Source organism: Aethalodelphis obliquidens, unplaced genomic scaffold (assembly GCF_003676395.1).
Source record: "Aethalodelphis obliquidens isolate GAN/ISIS:26980383/991018 unplaced genomic scaffold, ASM367639v1 scaffold10, whole genome shotgun sequence".
Taxonomy (NCBI): domain Eukaryota; kingdom Metazoa; phylum Chordata; class Mammalia; order Artiodactyla; family Delphinidae; genus Aethalodelphis; species Aethalodelphis obliquidens.
Window position 1 is genome coordinate 957,243 of NW_020837954.1, and position 15,511 is coordinate 972,753.

Below are 15,511 nucleotides of genomic sequence, written 5' to 3' on the forward strand. Positions count from 1 at the left end.
GTTGCTTTTTCATTCCTTGGGCTTGGCCTCCTTTTCTGCCTCTGCATGGAGAAAGGCATCATTGATCTGGCTCTCTGCCCAGTCTTGCTTTTGTATTTCTTTGATCTCATTGTTCAGAGGGTCTCAGAGAAGCCCCAAGAGCCATGCCTTTGCATGTTTAAGCTATTGATGCTTTTGAAATAACAGAGCGTCGCTGTGTAAGAAGTGTATTAAAGGTCTGTCTCAAACAAATTTGGGTCAATAGGTGGCAGTAGTCACCTAGTCCCGAGGCCCTGACACCCCCTGAGTACAAGCACATTTAATGGCTGTTATATTTAAGGTTGTGAGAAAGGAGATCACATTGAAATAAAAATGGGGGAAAAGCAGTCCCTTTTGGTGGGATCTGGGAAATGCTGAGCTGTGCTGGGTTACTTCTGTGGAGGTGTTGTATGTCAGCTGTGAAGGGCACTGGCAGGAAAGAGCGGGGCCTCAGATTGGGCGAGACCTAGGTGGGTACTAGGGCTTCTGAGAGCAGGAGTGAGACTGTGTTAAATGAGGACTTGTGCTGAAAGGATAGAGTCTAGGGTTGGGGGAGTAGAGAGGGGGAGAGAGGTGGAGGAGGGAGGGGCAGGGCTGTATGAAGGGACCACGGAAAGGGTGGGCTCTGATGGGGAGGACTGCAGTTAGAGGGGGAGGGGTAGGCTGCTGCAATACTTAGCCTATCTAATGGGGGAAGGGGCCAGGGAGATATTGGTCTGTGCTGAGCTGCATTGGCTCCCCTCCCCCACACTTCCCAAGGAGCCAGAGCAATGCTGGCAAATCTGTCTTCATGTATTTATTATTATTAAAAATGTGAAGGATCCTTCCTCCCAGGAAGCACAACAAATACCACTGATCACATTTCTCTCTCCCCTCCATCTGCAGAGCTTTTGCATTCTCTCTCTCTCCTTCCCACCCTACCCCCCACGCCCACCCCCCAGGTCTGTTTGTTGGGGGGGACCCTTCCCTTTCCTTCTCAGAGCTTGGTGGCTCCCTGGGGGTTTCTAATGATGGTTGGGAATTTCAAGGCAATGCTGGGAGGAAGCAGCTGAGTGAGGGGCATCCATTACCCCAGGGAGGGAGCTATACTCCAGCATCCCGTGGGGAAAGGAAATCACTTGGAAATAAAGAGAAAATCCTTCCTCCAGCTAATGAAAGAAGAAGCAGGCGCACACGTGCCTTTCAGTACCTGGCATTCCTCCCCTTCCTTACCCTTCTCTTTTCTACTACCTGAATTCTGAGAGGGAAACCCCCCTTGGAATGGAAAAAGCCAGGAGTTCTCTGTCCCCCTCCCTTACCTTGTTAAATCACTGTCTTCCCAGGAGAGCCATATAAAATTTAGTCTTCTAGCCCGCATGTTGTGTTACTGAGAGGCTTGAAGGGCAGAAGCCATGACTTCTCCCTCCCCACCTGCACCCCAGGCTCCCGTGCCCAGGCGGGGGCCTCTTTTGTTGCTGTCTGTAACCCTCCGCCATGCCCATAGGTGGTGCTGCTGTTGCTCTGCATGTAGGGTCCTCCCCAGCACCGGTCCTCCCCTCCCCTGGCGCCCTCCCCCTTTCTCCAGCCCTCTACTGCCTGATTGTTATTCCACCAACGTCTCCTCTACTGTTCCCTTTCTCAAATTAATTTTGTGGCGCTCTTTTTTCCGCAGTGCCATCTTCTTCCCCTCCCCCTTGCTCCAGCTCCCTTGCTTTCTCTGTCTCTATTTCTCTCTCTCTGTCTGTAGGATTTCCATCTCACTCCCCTATCTAAAATCTACAGTCTTCCTTACTTCCCTTTTTTTTCTTTATCTCTTCTGCCGTTGGCATCTTATGACTTGTAATTAAAAGGGGCCATGGGTGAGAGTGAGTTAGAAGAGGACAGGGTTGGGGAACTCAGGGGTCAGTGTTAAGGGCTAGGTGAAGAGAAGGCCGAGGCTCTGGGGAGAATGAGTGGAGAAGGGAAAGTACACATATCCTTTGCTGTCCAAGTCTATTCAGTGTCTGGATTTTAGATAGAGTTCAGCTGACAAGGGACCTGGTGTTACCTGAATCTGTAGAATTTAGTTCCACTTGCTGGGAAAATGGAAGATGGAGAGTCACAAGAATTCAGATAATAAGGGCTTCATCCCAAAACTTTTGGTTTAGATTGCTAAGGATAGCTGTGCTTTTGTTATCCTGTATTTTGTAGAATCTGGAGGAAAACCATGCCCTAAAACCTGTCCTGTGGTCCCTTAGGAAATGTCCTGTTTTTGATCTTTTGAGTCCTCAAATGGTCCTTGCCAGGGCAGCTGTGACGCCTACTTGGTGGGTACCCTGGCCCCCTGGTCACTACTGAGCACAATTCTGGCTGTAGAACCTCCTTTTTCTCTTGGGACTACTTCCTCCTCCTATCATTCCATGTCTCCTTTATCTCAGCCAAGTTCATGGGGTTCCCCACTCAGCCATAGCTCCCTTTATTTGTTTAGTCCTTCCAGAATATAACCCCAGTTCACCAGAGAGTACCCTTGCTCTTGTCCCACCTTGCTTCTTAACTTTATCTGGAAACTGCTCATTCATTGTGTTGACTACTACAACCCCTCAGCTAACTCAGCAGTGTTGTTGGTTGTAAAGTTACCCAGTTTCTAGGATGGCTAATTTTCCTCTTATCGAATTACTTTTGTGGATTAATAGCATCCTGGTAACTCCCTGGATAATAGTGCGGAGTCTTCGCCTTGTGTATGGCCTAGGAATTGCCCACAAGATGGATGGTGTGGCCTCTTTCTTTCATTCCCTGGTGGGAGGAGATCTTCCTTAGCATAAATGGCAGCCTCAGAATGACTGGCTTCCATTTTCCTTGCTTGGGTGAGTCAAGGCTGACTCCTAGACTATGGAGAGAGGCAGCGCCCTGGAAAGAGCCACAGTGCAAAACACCACATCCTTCACTTTATTACCTGAGCCTTGGAGGTACCTATGGAAACCTCTCTTTTGCCTGCCTCTCCTGCCGTCTTAAGGTGTGTATATTGGTGGAGACAAATGGGCCAGTGGCTGCTTCGTTTCCTCAGCTTATTTTCCTGCTGTCCTTTTCAGAGACGTCTCATCCTATTCGGGGGACTCTAGTTAGGGTCGTGGACTCATGTAACTTAGAAACCTGTTAAGGTCTCTCTCTCTCTTTTTTTTTTTTTTTTTTTTGGTCCACGCCGCACAGCTTGTGGGATGGGATCTTTGTTCCCTGACCAGGGATTGAACCCGGGCTCCCAGCAGTGAAAGCGCTGAGTCCTAACCACTGGACTGTCAGGGAATTCCCAAGCAAGGCTCAGTAAATATTTGTTGCCTGAATGGTAGGGACTTTTCAGCTTTAGTACCTTCTACAAGAGTTATAAAATTTTAACTATTTCTTCTCTAGATGCTTACGGTACTGTAGCTAAAATTGTATTGGTTAAAATTTTTGTTTTCTTCCACTAGGTGCTATAGGGGAAAGTGGTTTGCCCAAAACTGTACAGATAAGTCATTAGCAGAGCTGGCGTTAGAACCCACATTCTCTCAGACACCTAGGTCTGACTTTTTGTTGACTACCCCGATCGAAGCCAGTGTTCCCATTTCATCCCCACAGTCACTGACAGCTTTGAAGCCAGCAGCACAGTCGGGTTTTGTAGCTAAGCCACCCTCGGCTGGCCTGCTGAGGGCGAGCATCAGCAGTGCGAGAGCTGGGGTGTGCAGGCAGAGAAGGTAGCCGACTCCCTGGGAAGGGCTAGCACTCCCCTCAGGTGTTACACAGTCCAGCCTCTTGGAGGGGGCCTTGACAGTAGCAAGGTAGAGAATTTCTGAAGTCTTGGCTGCTCTTGCCCATTCCAGGTTTAATTTGACCTACTGCTAACTAATATACCCCTTGCCCTAAGCCTTCCCCCGCCCCCCTTAAAAATATTTCAGGGTCGGATAGCGCATGGTTGGTGCTGGATGCCAGAAACTCTGGAGTCTCCGTTTTTTGCCTTGCAGCTCATTTGTAACTAACTGTTGGGTCCGGGGACCAACAAAATAATAAAAAGCTCTGTGGACCACCCACCTCCTCCTATTAGTGCTAATAATCCTAAATTTCTTTTTTTTTTTTAATAATCCTAAATCTTAAAGAATATATCTCTACTGTAAAGGCATCATTGTGACTTAATAAATGTTCTTACAATTTTTGTTGTTAATTAAAGCCTAGACTAGAAAATAAGCTCAGAAAGCATTCGTGTATTTCCACTAGGACTGAGCCTGTAGCAACTTACTCTGAGAACTGCTTTGTCTCATCTGCCAGCCTTGGGTTTAGCCCCACGGGTGAGATCTGGAGAATAAAAAGCCCTTGAGTGTCTACTTCCTCTTCCCCAATTTCGATTCACTCACTGCTAGCTCTTGCAGAAAGCACTAGGTGGTAAAGAGATCAAATCAGAATTCCTAGCCAGGAAAACCCTGTCTCTTAGCTACAATGACCCTTGTCTGCCATTGCGTTCAGTTCTGTGGCAGTTAACACCAGAGAAGATTCATCTGGCTTCATACCCTCCTTCTCAGTTTCTTTCAGTCAAGTCTTAAGTAATCTATTGCTGATGGCAGGCTTCTCTTGCCCTTTTATTCCCTCCCAAGGCTTTAAGCTCCAAAGCTTCCTAGATGCCTCCCACCAAAAGGGTGCTTCTGAAACCCAGCCTTTCCTCTCTTTCTCATCCCTCAAGTCCTCAAATTGATCCCCTAATGGCTGTATTTCCCTCAGAGTGTCAGGTGACACCCTTAAAGAGCCTGCTGGGTGCTGCTAAAAATCCCATTCCTCACCCATCTCCCCGCTGGAGCTCCTGGAATCAGATTCTGCAGCCTCCTGTCATCCTAGCCTCCTTTTGTGTTCATTTGGAAGCTTTTCTCCATTGCTTTTGATAAATTCCTGGTGTGGCAGAAGTATCCAGAATTTAGGAAGATCCTATGGGATGAGTCCCCTGTCTCCGGCACCTTTGTTGACCCTCAGAGGGATCTGCTCGTGCCCCCTCCCTGCAGTGCCTCCGTACCCCCCTGCCTGGCCTAGGCTGGGCGGGATCAAATGTGGAAGTCCTCTGCACAGACACTCCAGCCCTCTTTATCCTTCTTGGCAAACAAAGCATGGCTCTGCCCCTGACTTCCTCCTCTTTCTTCTCCATTATTTCTTCTCCTTCACCTTGTCCCACTTCTCCCTTCCCTTCATGAATACCCTTCATTCCTCTTCCTTTAAATCTCCTTCTCGTCCACTTGCTCACCGTCGCCCATCTGCGCCCGCTCTCTCTCCACACACGCACACACACCCCCACCCCGTCTTTCATTTTCAGTAGCCGTCTTCCTCATCGCCTGCCCATACTGAAGAAGCAGCATGCTATGGGAAGAATGGCTGCAGAGTGGGTCCCTGGTTGTCAGAGTAGGCGGTCCCTTTTTCTCCAGAGGATCAGTGGCTGTCTTTCCCCATCTTGTCCTCAGGAGCCAGGGAACCCCAAGACGCTGGCTGTCTTTGGGGATAAACAGCTCTCCCCTTCGCTTCTCCCGGTCGTTCGGCTCCGGCGCCCCCTTGTTTGGCTCTTCCTGAGTGTGGTCTGTCCTTGTTTCTCCCACCCTTTCTCTCGTCTCTCGTCTTCTCCCTCTTTCTGTCTCTCCCCAGCACAAAGCGGCGGCAGGACTGAATGTGTCTGTCTAGAGGCTCTGCCAGGCTGTGCCCCTCACTTTTGCCCCTCCCCCGTCGCCGTGCGTGCTGTTGGGGGGAGGGTTGGAGGGCGGTGGCATGGTGCCAACCAACCCAGAACCATCTGCGGTGCCTTCTGCACTGAGGCGGGCTCTGTCTCTCCCGCCTGCCTCCTCTCCCACTCTTCCTCTCCCATTTTTAATTAGCTGCTGAATTAATTAAATCCCACACGCTAATTAACATTCCTACAGGGAAGAATGCTAGGTCAGAAAAGTAGGAGGTGGTAAAGCTTCTGTCCATTTAGGATAGGAGACTTAGGGATGGAAAGGGGGCTGAAGGGTTGAAGAGGAAAGAACAATCTAAGAGCAGAAAGAAATCTGAGGGAGGTGTGAAGAGACAGAGAAGGGAAATCATGGAGAGTGGAGCCTATTGAAGAGAATAATTAGAATTAGGAACATTGGAGAAATGAGAGTGTCTTGAAGCTTCTAAAGGTTAGAGGTAGAGCTGTGGGTCTCAAACATTAGCATGCATGAATAACCTGAGAAATAATGATATAGAGGATGCTAATTTGCTGCCTTGAACGTCTTCTAAAGAAATAAATCTCAATTTTAATAAGAGTGCTTTAGGTTAGAAATGAAGGAGAACTTCCTCCTTGCAAGTCAGTGACATGCTCTAGTAAAGGAACTCTTTGGGAGATAAATTCTTATCTGTCTAGAATGGTTAAAGTTTGCCCAAAGCCAGATGAACTTTGAAGGTTTTTTCTAGATAGACACATTAATCCTTAAATGTGTACTGTGTCCTGGAGAACCAAGAACATCCAGGATAGGAAAATTCAGGATTCATTCTCAGTTCCCTTTCCTCCTTGCATTCAGGGTGAACTTTGAGTTTGATCTCTGTGGTCCAGTCAACATTTTCGGGATGAGCCTTCTCTTCAAATCAGATAATTACTTCCCTGGGGTGTTTAGTGCACTGATTCCTAGCTAGGATTTCAAAGAGATGACTGTCTGATGGCTAGCATGGCTTCTGTCCTTGACCGAGGGCTGGAGAGACAAGAGAAGAGCTGCAGATGTATATGGAGCAGAAGAAGGGAGGCTGGGGTGTGCATTGACAAGGGTGTGGTTGGCACTGAAGATTCTGTTAAGGTCACTACTGTGATCCGACCTGAAAAAAAGAGGAACATCTTGCTTGTCATCGTTTTTCTCCTCTGAAAAGTAAAGGGACTATATTCAATGCAGATTGAGACTCCTCCCTGTCTAGCCCTTCACCAAAGAACTGAAGTCTGGGAGGAGTCCCTTGGGTTAGCAGAGCCTCCTGATGGCAGCTATCCCAGTGTTTCCCAACCGTTTTCAGTCTGAAATACACCAAGAGCAAGTTCTATCATGTCTACTCTCCTAACCACCGTTCACTTAGACGGCATTCCCCACTGTTACTCATATTGCAGTAATTAATTCACTCAAAAGTTTGCATGTTAAACTGTGCAGAGTAAAGAGTGTCGTTAAGAAACATTTATTAAGCACCTACTATCTGCCAGACAAACTAGGCATTAGGTTTAGATATAAAAATAAGGGATGAGATAGAACTGCTACATCTAAGGGGTTTATATTTTGGTTCAAAGGGGAAATAAAGAATATATAATAAAGGGCAGTAACTCACTTTGTGTGTCTATGTGCAAATGGATGTGAACTCCTTGTAGCACCTATTCCCTGTGCTGCTTTTGTGTCCTCTTATATTGTTACTTTTTCTTATATATGTGTCTTAGCTGTCCACAGAGATGGGATGCTAGCTCCTTGAGGGCAGAAATCCAGGTCTTTAAAGTGAGGTACACGTAGCACTAGCCTAAAGCCTTACACATTCCCAGCTGTTCGGCAAATGTGTTGAATTGGCATAGAGCCATATATCAAGGTATAATAGTTGCTTTAGAGTCTGTGACATTCCTAGTTGTGGTAAATATTTGTCCTCTGGAGGGAGGACACAAAAAGTTACAATAAGTATGATGATGAGTAAGATAATTATGTAATGCCCAAGGGAGGTCACTACACAGTATAATAGTGCTTAGGCTCCTCAATAGGATTCTAAGCCAGTTCCTAAAGAGGGGCCGGGGCTGAGGAGTGGCAGTGGAGTGCAGAGGAAAGGACATAGGCTTATTTTTATATGTACTGTATTTCCTGTTACTGTTTTATAGACATTTCTCACCATCTTCCCACTCCAAAATTATGGTTAGGCCATTTGTACACATTTGTACCCTGTTTTGTTCACTTAGCCTAGTGGTGTATTTTCTTATGCTATTAAAAAGTCGGATTAAAAAATACTTAATCAACACGTAATATCTCATCATGTATATACCATAATTTATAAGATCATTTCTTTTTGTTAGACATTTATGATGTTTGCAGGTTTGTCGTTGTATTTTCCTTCTGTGACAGCTACCCACATCTTCATACAGAGTCTTTGCAATTTTCTGAAATGGAATTTCTGGGCCAAAGGATAAAGACTACCATTCTGGTCTGTGGAGTGACTGCATTAGATTCACCTGAAGGAGGTTATGATTATTTTTATTTTTTCTTTTTTAATTTTTTTAAAAAAATATTTATTTTTGGCTGTGTTGGGTCTTTGTTGCTGCCTGTGGGCTTTCTCTAGGTGCGGCGAGTGGGGGCCACTCTTGTAGCTACTCTTGTAGCCGCGTTGCGGTGCGCGGCTTCTCATTGCGGTGACTTCTCTTGTTGCGGAGCAGGGCTCTAGGGCGCACAGGCTACCATAGTTGTGGCTCGCGGGCTCAGTAGTTGTGGCACACAGGCTCTAGAGCGCAGGCTCAGTAGTAGCGCACGGGCTTAGTTGCTCCGTGGCATGTGGGATCTTTCCAGACCAGGGCTCGAACCCATGTCCCCTGCATTGGCAGGCGGATTCTTAACCACTGCGCCACCAGGGAAGTCCCTATATTCCTTAAAAGAGTTTATTTTTTGAGTAGGTAAAAAATGTAAACACTACAAAAGGGAATACAATGTAATTTCCTTTGTACCTTTGTCCCTCATTTCCCTCCCCAGAGGTGTTCTATGCATGTATAAGCACATGTATAGATAAAGAACGTTTGTAAATAAAGAGATCATTTGATCCCACCTCCCGGAAATTCTAATCTAGTCTGAAGTGGAACCTTGGAATGTCTCTTTTCCTCCCCTAATGCGTTCTAGCTAACTCTACTATGCAGCCAGATTTGGGACCATCACGTTAGATGAATTCTTGGGATTCTTTTCAGGTCTAAAATTTAATGACTAAAACTCACAGAATTAGTAATTTAAAAAAAATAATGATTAATGTTACAACTAAATCATCAAGTATCATAGATTCTCTTTGGAATGATCTCAGAGATCCAATTTTTGATACTGAATTTATTATTATTAATACAAATAATGGTCACCATTTATTGAGTGCTTACCTGTGCCAGGCTCTGTGGAAAGTACTTTTTATACATTCTCACTTAAACCCCATAGCACTCCATGTACTAGGTAATTCTTAAACCAAGGCTTTGGAAAGATTAAGCAGCTTACCCACAATCAAGGGACCATTAAGTGGCAGAGTGAAGATTTGAACTCAGGCCTCTTACTCCAGGCTGATGTTCATTACCCTCTACCTTCCACCCTCATCATTAGATTATACTATGCCTGGTGTTTGGTAACTTGCTTTTTACACTAAAAACATACCTTGAACATCTTTCATTTCATATATAAAGGTGTATATATCTATATATACATAATTTAGTTCATTTTTAGAGGGTGTTTTTGTTGGTCATTATTTACTACACATGAATACATTTCTAAAGCAGGTTTCAAACAATACAGATAAGGGAAACCCCTTTGATTTTCACTGCAGTTCTTACAACCACTATTATCAAATTCATGTATATCTTATGGATTCTTTTCCATGTATTTATGTATGTACAGAAATACATGGTTTTGTGAGTGTTTTATAGTTACTTTATTTTTACATAAATGGGAGCGCACTATACATAGGGTTTTATAACTTGCTTTTTTATCTTAATAATATATCTTAAATCTTTCCATATCTCTACCTAAAGGTCTTTCTCAATTTTTTCACTGCTACATAATGTCTATAGTTTATGTAACTATTTCCCTAATGATGGGAATTATTCTAAACACTGTTGTTGTAAAGAGTATTAAATTATTTTTCTCATAAATGTCTAGAAGTAGAATTGCTGGATAGAAGTTTGAAATGTTAATAGAGACTGAAGTTGCCCTCCGAAAAGGCTAATAAGCCAGTTTATACTTCCACCGGCAGCCTGTGAGAGTGCCATTTCCCTTGCCAGCACAGGACACGCTGCAGCTCTTCCCCTGAATTTGCTTTATGTTAATTGCTTCTTCTGGATAGTCTCTTGCAGAACAGGCCAAATATTGACAGATCTCTTTTGATTAAACTCTAGGGTAACTTTTCCCCTATTATTTTTGACCTCTGTCCTGGGCCTGTTCTCTGACATACATAGACTTTTTTTTTTTTTTTTTAAGAGGCTAAATCTTGTGTCTCTTCTGGAACATCCTCATGCCTGTCTGCATCTCCCTCCTGCAATCAGTGATAGGTCTGCAGTGGTTCAGGCATAACCCTGCTTACAGCCAGAGTGACTTATCTCAATTACCTATTGGCACAGGGAGAGGCAAGTTGAAGAATTACGTAACACTTTGTTTCAACGAACTGCTTATTTTCTGCTTTAACACTTTCTTTGTTTACTAGCTGTTGTTATTCCACATTTTTGTGACCTGTTCAGAATGTGTGGGTCAGGCTACCTTGAGTGGAAGCCACTAAAGGGCGGGATCATCATCAGTTCATCAAGAGGCCTCTTGATCATAGGGCAGCTTTGGCTGGCACCCAGACTGAAAATGGGCCTGCCCTGCCGTCTTTTGGATCACATACACAGGAATAAGTAAACAACAATGAGAAACAAACAATTCTAAAATTAAATGAGAAGAAATAAACATTGTTTGATACATTAAAAAGTTCAGTTGCCTTGGGCTTCCCTGGTGGCACAGTGGTTAAGAATCCGCCTGCCAATGCAGGGGACACGGGTTTGAGCCCTGGTCCGGGAAGATCCCACATGCCACGGAGCAGCTAAGCCCGCGAGCCACAACTGCTGAAGCCCGCGCGCCTAGAGCCTGTGCTCCACAACAAGAGAAGCCACCGCAATGAGAAGCCCGCGCACCGCAACGAAGAGTAGACCCCGCTCAGTGCAACTAGAGAAAGCCCGCGTGCAGCAACGAAGACCCAACGCAGCCAAAAATAAAAATTAAAAAAAGTTCAGTTGCTTTAATAATTATCAGAGGAAAAAGAAAGATGAATTCAGGAAGCCTTCTATTCCTAAGGCTTGATTTTTCTCCTATGTGAGTAATGGAAGAATAAATATGTGGAGGGGTAAGAGCCTCTTGAAGCCCTGGGGATCTGGGGTCCTTGAATAATTTGGAGTGTTTGCCTCTGTGGCCATAGAAAGTACAATTGGGTAATTTAGCTTCCAGATCTTTTTTTTTTTTAATAAATTTATTTATTTATTTTTGGTTGCGTTGGGTCTTTGTTGCTGCGCCTGAGCTTTCTCTAGTTGCAGTGAGCAGGGGCTACTCTTCGTTGTAGTGCGCGTGATGCAGTGGCTTCTCGTTGCGGAACATGGGCTCTGGGCTTCAGTAATTGTGGCATGCGGGCTCAGTAGTTGTGGCTCATGGGCTGTAGAGTAGAGGCTCAGTAGTTGTGGCGCACGGGCTTAGTTGCTCCATGGCATGTGGGATCTTCCCGGACCAGGGCTCGAATCCGTGTCCCCTGCATTGGCAGGTGGATTCTTAACCATTGCGCCACCAGGGAAGTCCCTAGCTTCCAGATCTTGATGGCATGAACTGATGAATGAAGAAAAAAGTGACAGGGATCATTCAAGAAATTCCAGAGCATTAGATCTGGAAGGAAGTTTGGAGGTCGTTTAGCAATAGCATATGGCTTAATGGGTTTTGGGATCTGAAAAAACCTGACCTTGAAACTCGACTCCCTAGCTGCATAGCTTTTAGCAAGTCACCTATCTTCTCTGAGCCTCAGTTGCTTCGTTTGCAAAATGAAGATAATAACTACTTCATAGAATTTTACGAGGAATGGAAATAAGTATAAAGCATTTCTCATAATACCTGTCATATAGAAGGTACTTTGTACATGTGGTTATCACATGGGCCAGCACCCTCATTTGCATGAAGAGACTGGTTCAGGGAGTGACATGGACAGCACAAGTTCATGAGTTGTGAGTAGCAGAGCCAGACCCCGATTTAGATTTCTTGACTTTTAGCCCAGTTTCCTTTCTACCACCCCACAATGCAGGCTTTTTTTCATTCATTCTTTATCTTAAAAAGGAAAAGAAAAAACATGCCACCACCTCCTACTTCCCTCCCCTCCATACACATTCTTCTTTGTGTATAGAGTGATAATTGGGACAGAAACCCTACAGAGGTACAGGATAGGAGGCAGTATTCAGTTGGAGAGGCTTAATTGACCAGCTTATCAAAACTGGCAGCAAACTGGTGATCCTGGATCTAGCTCTGGCTGTGAGCAGGGAGGAATGTACTTTGAGTTCCTCCCTTATTTCCAACTGTGCTTGCCGGCTCTGGCTGGCCAGGACTCCCAAATGGATGAGGCTGATTTGAGCCAGCATCCTATTGGCCAACTCTGTTTCCTCCTAACCAGGAGCTGCTGGGAGGAAAATGTCTGGTTGGGCTCTGGGATTTTTCTGCAATCTGCAGAGGGAAAAAGGGAGGAGGGGGTAAAACTGGAAGGTACAAGGCTGAGGCTCTGGCCTCAGCAAAGAGATGCAAATGCCTGGGAATCCTTGGCTCCCTTATGGCTAAATTCTGTGCAGAGATTGCCCTGGATGGAGGAAATTGGCCACACTCACCCCCTCTCCTTCCCGACCTTCTGTCGGGAACTGTTGTATCTTGTGCTGACTAGCATGGCTGCCAGATCCCTCTTCACTGAGGCACCCTGTGCTCTAGACCTTTATCTGCCTTTCTGGATCATATTTTATTTTTTCACACTACCCCTTCCCAAAAGACCATTTTAAAACAAATTAATTTATTTATTTTTGGCTGTGTTGGGTCTTCGTTGCTGCACGTGGGCTTTCTCTAGTTGCGGTGAGCGGGGGCTACTCTTCGTTGCGGTGCACGGGCTTCTCATTGCTGTGGTTTCTCTTGTTGCGGAGCACGGGCTCTAGAAGACATGCTCATTTTTATCTGCTTACTTTCCAAGATGAGATATTTAAACTTCACACCTAACTGCTAAAGAGGCTGTCAAAATGTAAGGTACAGGGCTTCCCTAGTGGTGCAGTGGTTAAGAATCCGCCTGCCAATGCAGGGGACACAGGTTCGAGCCCTGGTCCAGGAAGATCCCACATGCCGCGAGCAACTAAGCCTGTGCGCCACAACTCCTGAGCCTGCACTCTAGAGCCCACGAGCCACAACTACTGAGCCCGTGAGCCACAACTACTGAAGCCCGTGAGCCACAAGTACTGAGCCCGTGAGCCACAACTACTGAGCCCGTGAGCCACAACTACTGGAGCCCGTGAGCCACAAGTACTGAGCCCACGAGCCACAACTACTGAGCTCACGTGCAACAACTACTGAGCCCGCGCGCCACAACTACTGAGCCCACACGCCACAACTACCAAAGCCCGCGTGCCTAGAGCCCATGCTCCGCAACAAGAAGAGCCACCACGAGAAGCCCACACACTGCAATGAGGAGTAGCCCCTGCTCGCCGCAACTAGAGAAAGCCTGCATGCAGCAATGAAGACCCAATGCAGCCAAAAATAAATAAATTTATATATTAAAAAAAAGTAAGTTACAGAGTTAAGACATTCTGGTGTGTGCCCTTACCTGTGGGCGTGCTTCACCTTAGCTCCACACTGCTGCCTTCCTCCACTTCCTCAGTTTCTCTTCTTGTTTCTCCAAGTGCAGTTTTAATTTGTTGCATTTCTGGTGGGAAAGAAAGTGGCACGCCCACCTCACAGGTCCATTTCTTCTGGTCCTAATCCTAGGCAGAGCCACATACTAGAGTTAGGTAGATTTAGAGAAGAGACAGAAAAATGGTGACTTAGTAAGTCACCTAGCTCTGGTCTGCACCAGAGTTCCTCAAGGTGTGGCCCAAACAATACCTGTTATTACAATCACCTTGGGGAATGGGGAGAGTTGTTAAATGCATATTTCTGGGTCCTTCCCCTGTCCTATTGAATCAGAGTCTCTGGAAAGGTGACCTGGGAATAAGCATTGTAAAGAAGCATATCAGGTGACTCTTGTGCTTACTCCAGTTGGAGAATCAGGGCTGTAGAGGTTGGTGTTTTAGTATGGGGTGGCCTGGAGTAGGGGACTAAAGTCTGTGGAGGAGGGCTCAGCAGCCTCATTGAGCACTGGTCAGGAAAGTGCTCAAGGTTCAGCAGGAAACATCCCACTTAAACATCCAGGTTTTCCTGAGTGGCATGTTCTGTAGGCAGTGATGGAGACAGAGGAGGATGTGGGGTATTCATCAGCCCTCTTGCCAGAAGGTAGAAACCCAGCCCCAGGTGATGGAATTAGTCAGATGGGGCCGACCGAAACATGTACCCTTTTAACCTTAGCTTCATTCATTCCAATACTTATTGAGCTCCTCCTGTGTGTCAGGCACTATTATAGGTGGGATACATTCTTGAACAAAGCCAAGATCCCTACCTGCCAGAGGCGAGAAGTAGAAAATAAACAATAAAACAAGTAAGTCAGATAGAAGGTAATAAATGCAATGGAAAAAAGGAAAAGCAGAGCAGGGTAAAGGGGCTGGGTGGGGTCAGGAGTCAGTATTAAATGTGAGGTCAAGTAGACCTCCTGAGCAAAGGGCAGGAGGGAGGGCGGGGTGGCTGGGTGTGCAGTTGTCTAGGGAAATGCACCCGCCTTAGAGAACAGACAGTGCAAAGGTCCTGCAGTGGGGAGCAGATCTGGTGTGCCCTTCAGTCTGGGGCTCAAGGTCTTAAGCCATTTCCCTAGAAAAGTTACTACCATGACCCTAATTTTTTTTAGTGCTCAGGACCAAAAAGAAATCTGACAGTAGCCTTAGAAGACATGAGCTGAGCTGCAGAATTGGAAAAGGTCAGCGCCAGAAGGAATACAGGAAGTCCAGTGCCACACTGAAGGAGTGGCAGAGATGGGATCACACTGTGGTTCCCCTTCATGCTCACTAGTGTTAGATTTTTCTGGGGAGTTTTGTTTGAGATTAACCCTCCTGAAGGGTAGGGGGGTTCACGTTGGGCTGTGGAAATGGTGGGCTTGGAGGACTTTTCATCTTCCCCGAGGGTCCCAACCCCCAGAGGCCATCGCTAACCAGTCTCTCCCCCTTCTTTGCTGCTAATGGTGGGAGCCTTAGAGAGTGGCTCTCAGGCAGAGGGGTGGTTCTAGAAGACCATATACGGTTTATCAATGTTGAATTTTGTAGCTCGCCTCTGCCGCCACCAGGCTTGGCAACATTATTTGATAATAGAATAATCATCATTTATATTGCAGCTCGGAGTGCCTCTGCTACTGATAATGGCTCAGTGCCTGGGTGTTGGGGAGATAAAACAGACTCTAGAAGGGAAAGTGAACTGGCTTGGAATCCATGACCCTGGAAGGCTGGACTTTGGCCTCTCTCACTGACCTCTGAGAGGGGACAATTTAGCAAAGATGTTCCCCAGGGATAAAAGCAGCCCTAAAATGCTTTCTTTAAAAAATGTGACCTGTGAGCACATCTAGGTCATACCTCTTGCCCTCCCTGGTTGGGTAGTTGACTCCACTTTGTCCCCCCCTTTATCAGATCATTCTTCAGCCGCGGGAGTAGTCAGCAGGTGGA

At 46.1% G+C, this 15,511-nt stretch overlaps 1 protein-coding gene across 3 annotated transcripts in view; it reads left to right on the top strand.

The window, feature by feature from the left end:
• The window catches only part of NGDN (neuroguidin), a 53,486-nt gene that overhangs the window by 11,402 nt on the left and 26,573 nt on the right, over positions 1-15,511 (top strand). The window contains exon 11 of one of the 3 annotated variants that reach the window (XM_027110856.1): positions 6,516-8,219. The exons of the other annotated variants lie outside the window; for them this stretch is intronic. Within the exon in view, the coding sequence (XP_026966657.1) occupies positions 6,516-6,520 (5 nt within the window). The 3' untranslated portion in view covers positions 6,521-8,219. Of the gene's footprint in view, positions 1-6,515; positions 8,220-15,511 lie in introns of those variants that run through there. 3 annotated transcript variants of the gene reach the window in all.